Source organism: Penaeus japonicus, unplaced genomic scaffold, assembly GCF_977035675.1.
Source record: "Penaeus japonicus unplaced genomic scaffold, GWHDUDI00000001_assembly GWHDUDI00000016, whole genome shotgun sequence".
Classification (NCBI taxonomy): domain Eukaryota; kingdom Metazoa; phylum Arthropoda; class Malacostraca; order Decapoda; family Penaeidae; genus Penaeus; species Penaeus japonicus.
This window is the reverse complement of record NW_028234418.1, coordinates 25,019,662-25,025,524: the sequence shown is the minus strand read 5'-3', so window position 1 is coordinate 25,025,524 and position 5,863 is coordinate 25,019,662. Positions and strand designations below refer to the sequence as shown.

At 36.6% G+C, this 5,863-nt stretch overlaps 1 protein-coding gene across 1 annotated transcript in view; it reads right to left on the bottom strand.

The window, feature by feature from the left end:
• Window positions 1-1,268: 1,268 nt before the first annotated feature.
• LOC122258225 (troponin C) overlaps window positions 1,269-5,863 on the bottom strand; it is a 44,668-nt gene continuing 40,073 nt past the window's right edge. Inside the window, exons 4-5 of the mRNA XM_043024035.2 lie at window positions 4,323-4,442; window positions 1,269-2,296 (exon numbers count right to left, since the gene is read on the bottom strand). Coding sequence (XP_042879969.2) covers window positions 2,142-2,296; window positions 4,323-4,442 — 275 coding nt within the window. The 3' untranslated portion in view covers window positions 1,269-2,141. The remainder of the gene's footprint in view (window positions 2,297-4,322; window positions 4,443-5,863) is intronic.

Sequence of the window (5,863 nt, the reverse complement as noted above, 5' to 3'; positions counted from 1 at the left end):
CACTCCACTCACACTACACACACTCCACTGACATCACACTACACACAACAATCACACTACAACACCTCAAACACACTCACACCCCCCCCCCCACCCCCCCCCCCCACACCCCCCCCCCCCCCCCGCCCCCCCCCCCCCCCCCCCCCCACCACTCACTCATCACATCTCACTCTCTCACTCTCACACTCTCTATCTCTCTCACACACTGTATTCTGTCAAGCCAGCTCAGGTCTGACTAGACACTACCTAGTACCATACTCACTCTAACTCTCTCTCTCTCTATCTATCGATCTCTATCTCTCAATATCCTCTCACTATATCTCCTATCACTCTCTCCGCAACACTCTCACTCTTACCATAAAACACTCTATCTACTCTCATCCCCCATCTCTGTACCAAAATATATCATCATCACACAACATAAAAAACTATATACTCCTATATCTATCTCACTACAATATCAATTCTTCGTCAGTAGTTATCTCTATATCAAACTCACTCACAGTCTCAATGGACACTCACATCTACTCATCTAACACTAACTCTCATCACACTCTCTCTCACACACACATAGTCTCTCTCACTCTCTCGATCTCAGTCCTCCCCTCCTTACTCTAACCCACACTCTCTCACTAACACACTCTCACTCACTATCACGACACACTACCAGCTTATGTAAAGTTATTGAGACTTACACAATACAGCTAGTGAATAGGAGTCTATAATAGTTTGAAGATATATAATCTCTCGCTTTTTCCGGTCAGCAAAGTTTCATAGAGCGAGGTCATACGAGTGTGATGGCTTTGGGACAAGCACCCCTGCCCGGAGCAACGAAATGGAAGGACTCAAGGTAAAGAGCATCATGTGTTACGAATTTGTGATAAGAGAAGAATGAACCTTTTCGAATCTGGAGATTGTGAAGTGTAAAAACAGAATTGCAAAGAAGGTATGTACTCTAGAATGAAGTTTTCAGCTGCTCTCCAGTAAGCACACAATACAAAGACATGCAATAGAGAATGGATGAAACAGTCTTGACAAAAAATGAATATAAAATAAGGGCAAACGTAGAGAGAGAGAGAGAGAGAGAGAGAGAGAGAGAGAGAGAGAGAGAGAGAGAGAGAGAGAGAGAGAGAGAGAGAGAGAGAGAGAGGGAAAGAAAAAAAGAAAGAAAGAAAGAGAGAGAGAAGAATGAAAAGGAGATAGTGATAGGATATGAACGAGTTTATTATTGATTTTTCGATCAATATTAAGGATAAATAAATACCTGATTCTACTAAACAATATATTATTACAAGTATTTTTTATAGAGGTCGATTTACATTCAACAATGACATACCATTGCCTTGAAAGTGCAAATCGGATGCAAAAAATATACACAGCAAGACATTGCAATATTAGTATAAATATACAGTAGTGGCGATAAAAGTAGTTTTAAGATAACATATCTATCAAAATTAAATTGTTGATGATTATGTTATACAGTTCATCTTGCAATTGTTGCAGTTTGTATTCATGTTTCGTTTGGCATATCAAATTAATATATTATGAAGTGCATTGTATAAATCGAATATCAATTTCAAACAGAAAGGTAAATATATATAAACATTCATTTTCATTATAAAATGAAGATCATTTTCCTTTACTAGATATTTTTGATGGCATTCCTCTTTCTGATAAAGATGGTAATAATAACGATAATGATGATAATAAAGATAATGAGGATAATATGACAATAAATTTAATAATAATAATAATAATAGTAATAATAGTAATAGTAATAACAATAATAACATAACAGTAATAATCAATGAGATAAATTTCATTGGCAACAAATCACCTACAACGCCATCTGGAACCCAACAGTAAAGTAAAAAAAAAAATACTTCAGTAAAGGGACAAAGAAGGTAGAAGACGAAGAAAAAGAGGAAGAAGACGAAGAACAGAAGAAGAAGAAGAAGAAGGAAGAAAACGAAGTAAAAGAGGAAGAAGATGAAGAAAGAAAGGAAGAAGACGAAGAAACAGAAGAAAAAGACGAAGAAAAAGAGAAAGAAGACGAAGAAAGAGAAGAAAAGGACGAAGAAAAAGAGAAAGAAGCCGAAGAACAGGAGGATGAAGAAGAAGAAGAAGAAATACGAAAAAGATTAGATCATCAGTTCCCTAAAACCTTCGAAGTCCACCTTTCCTTTTCCATCTTCATCAATCTCGTCAACAATAACATCAAGGTCGGCGTCTGACAGCTTGTTGTCTAACTCCTTCAAGATTTCCCGTAAGGTTAGCGTTGTGATGTAGCCATTGCCTGGAGGGGGGAGGGGGAAGAGAGGGAGGGGGTGAGTGAGTGAGGCAAGGTGAGTCTTTCTTTTTTATTTTTGTTCATTCGTTTATTTATTTGTATTGTTCATGCAGTTTCTATATTTCTCTTTGTGTATATGTGTATGTATGTGTATGTGTGTATGTGTGCGTGTTTGTATTGTTGCTGTTTTCTGGGCCTTTCTTTGTTTCTTTCATTCTCTTATTCTATCTCTATCACTCTCTCTTTCTCTCTTTCTTTTTCTCTATCTCTCTCTCTTTAAACTTCATTTCAGCTTCAGTCAGCTAATGCTATTCAAGTCCCTACATTTACAATTTAAAGTCTCCTTTTTTACCAGACACACCTTAAAGCTTAACAAATAATGATTTTTAAAGAGGGATGGCGAGTGCCACAGATGCTTCTTCATCTGTCCTTGCAATCGAGCTGGTTGCCTCGGGATTCTGAACATCGTCGAAAGAGTTAATATTTCCCTCCCCCGCCCTTGTTTCCTTTAATCCTCCTTTGGAATTTTCCTGCCTCTGTCTATTTGCTGTAGCCTTATAACTTTTTTTTATATTTAGTTTATCTTTGCCTTTTTTTTTTTTATTTTCTTTTTTTTATTTGGCCAGGAGATCCGTCTGCCAAAGCTCAGATGTTTTAAAGATCAACTTGTTGTCAAATATATCCCTAAGAATTTATCTTCCACTCCCGGGTTTTGAGGTCATCTCGCTGAAGTATAAGATGATATTTGAATGTGATCTAGATACATTAAGAGTTGTTGTTTTTAATTGGGGCATTTGTTACCCCAGACGACGATGCTACGTAGTCTGGAGCTCATGTTTAATTCGGCAGAAGTCTGTCGGCTTGGGTCATGACTCATAAGTTACGGAGAGGGTCAAGTCGTCACTTAAGACCTCAGACTCGGGAGCCGGATGTAAAAGGTTTATGAGGATGTCTCACGAGAGAGGGCCTAAGACGCTTCATTGTGGAACACCTGCACCGATCTCTTGAACTGAAGACTGTGTCCCATTGTAAACTACCCTTACACTCAAACAGTCCTCGAACAGAGCCAGTAATGCACCATCCACGCCTGCAGCATGCAATTCCTCAACCAGGGTAAGATATCATACTCGATCAAAAGCCCCATCGATGCCTAGAGCCACTATGCTGGTGCTCTGATCCCTGTCTCAGGCATCACTCCATGTAGTTTTTTGCAAGGTGAAGATCAGCTGCAGAACGACTTTTTTGAAACCCGTATTATCTGAGAGGTGGTGTTTTGGGACATGTTCTGGGACATACTCAAAGATTTTGCAAACGACAGAAAATAAAGGTACGGCGATATCTCTTGATCTCAGCTTTGGTGCCTTTTTGTGGATGGAGACAGTGCTAAAGATCTTTTTTTTTTCTTTTTTTTTTGTCACTGTTTAGACATGAGGAAGTCTCTCTCTCTCTCTCTCTCTCTCTCTCTCTCTCTCTCTCTCTCTCTCTCTCTCTCTCTCTCTCTCTCTCTCTCTCTCTCTCTCTCTCTCTCTCTCTCTCTCTCTCTCTCTCTAATTATGTCAAACATACACACCTATGTATTCGTATTTATATGTATAAACGTACCAGTAAATATCACTTTCTCCGATTCCTTAAGGGAAAAATGCATAAAAAAGTAAAAAAGAACCTTATGTAATTAAAACGTTTATAACAATCTAACTCAACCAACAACAACAAAAAACATGATTTATATAAAAAAATCTAATCTAGTCAGAATGTAGATAGAAAGAAAGAAAGCAAAGAGAAACAGACGAACAGAGAATGAGTTAGCGAAAGAGAGACAACAGAAAGACAGACAGGTAGACAGACAAGCAGACAGACAGTGTGTGAAAGGAGAGAGAAAAAAAACACGAATAAAGAAAAGAAATTAAAATAGATATGAAAAAAAACAGAGAAACAGAGAGTCCTAGAGTGAAAAAAAAGAAAAAAAAAGCGAGAGAGGGAGAGAGAGAGAAAATCAATAAACAGAGAAAGAGAAGGGGTAAGGATTCCAAACCTTCTTTGTCGTAGAGCCTAAAGGCCTCTCTCAGCTCATTCGTTATGGTTTCATCGTCATCGTCTTGCAAGAAGTTTGAAGCGATGATCACGAACTTGTCGAAGTTAATCTTGCCATCGTCTGCAATATGGAGGAGAGGTTACTAGTGGCAGAGGCCCTGGTGAAACGGTGTCAAAGTACGGTTTGTGGTGACTGTGTGTGTCGGGGGGGGGGGGGGGAAGAGAAAATTAATGAAGCTGGGATAAGATGAGAGAGAGTGTGTGGTAGGAAGAGAGAGAGAGAGAGAAAGATAGAGTAGGGTAAGAGGAGAGGGAGAGGGAGAAAGGAAAAAGAGAAAGAACGAGAGAGGGTAAGAGAAATAAGACAGACAGACAGAGACAGAGAAAAAGAGAGAGAATAAGCGATAGGATGTGTGTGTCTGTTTGTGTGTGTTTTCTGAACGCTTGTACTTTCGGGGTCATTTCCATAAACCAAGTCAAAGGAACAGAGAGAGACTAAGAAACAGGCCATGCAGTCCAATAGAGCATGGATGAAAACTAATCCTAGGATATCGCTATTTTGCATTCATAAATTTTATTTTGGAGTGATAATGATGTGCACAGTAACAACAACAACAACAATGATGATGATGAAGACGATGATAATTATAATCATGATCATAATCATAGTAATAATAATGATGACAGTATGATGATGATAAAAGGGTAATGTTACGAATGATAAGGATATATCAATAATCATTATTATGATAATAACATTAATGATAATAATGACTCTAATGATAAGGAAATACTTATAATCATTATGATAATAGTAATGATGAAAACAGAAGAACAATATCAATGATAATGATAACAACAAAAGTAATAATCATCATACAAATAATGATTAATCTAATAATGACAATTAAATGATAATCATAATTGTAATAATAATAATGATGATTATAATAATCATCATAATGCTAATAATGAGGATAATAGAAGATAATTATAATGATAATTATAATAATGACGATAGTAATAATATTGATAATGATTATAATGATAACAATACTCATAACAAAGATAATAGTAATAATAATGACTTTGATAATAATGATGATGATAATGATAATTACGATAACAATGAGAATGATCATGATAATTTCAATAAAAATGATAATCAAATAATATTACCGATGATAATGATACTAGTAATGAAAATAATCATAACAACAATGATAACAATGCCAATAACAATAAGCATTTAATCAAAACATTACCACTATATCATCAGTGTATTCTACCTGTCTTCCATGTCAACAATGGACTGAGAAGCTGCAATAAGCGTGCAATCACAAACATAGTCTCCTTTCAGTATTGTGTAACTATTGTTCTAACCGGTATTGCAATGCAGTCTGGTTTCTCCTTCATCCTTTCTATCTATTATTGCAATCCAGAATATCGTTATCATCGGCATTAACATTACCGTTATTATTATTATCATTGTTGTTGTTGTTTTCGTTACTTTACTGGTTTTGCTACGTAATTGTTATTTAT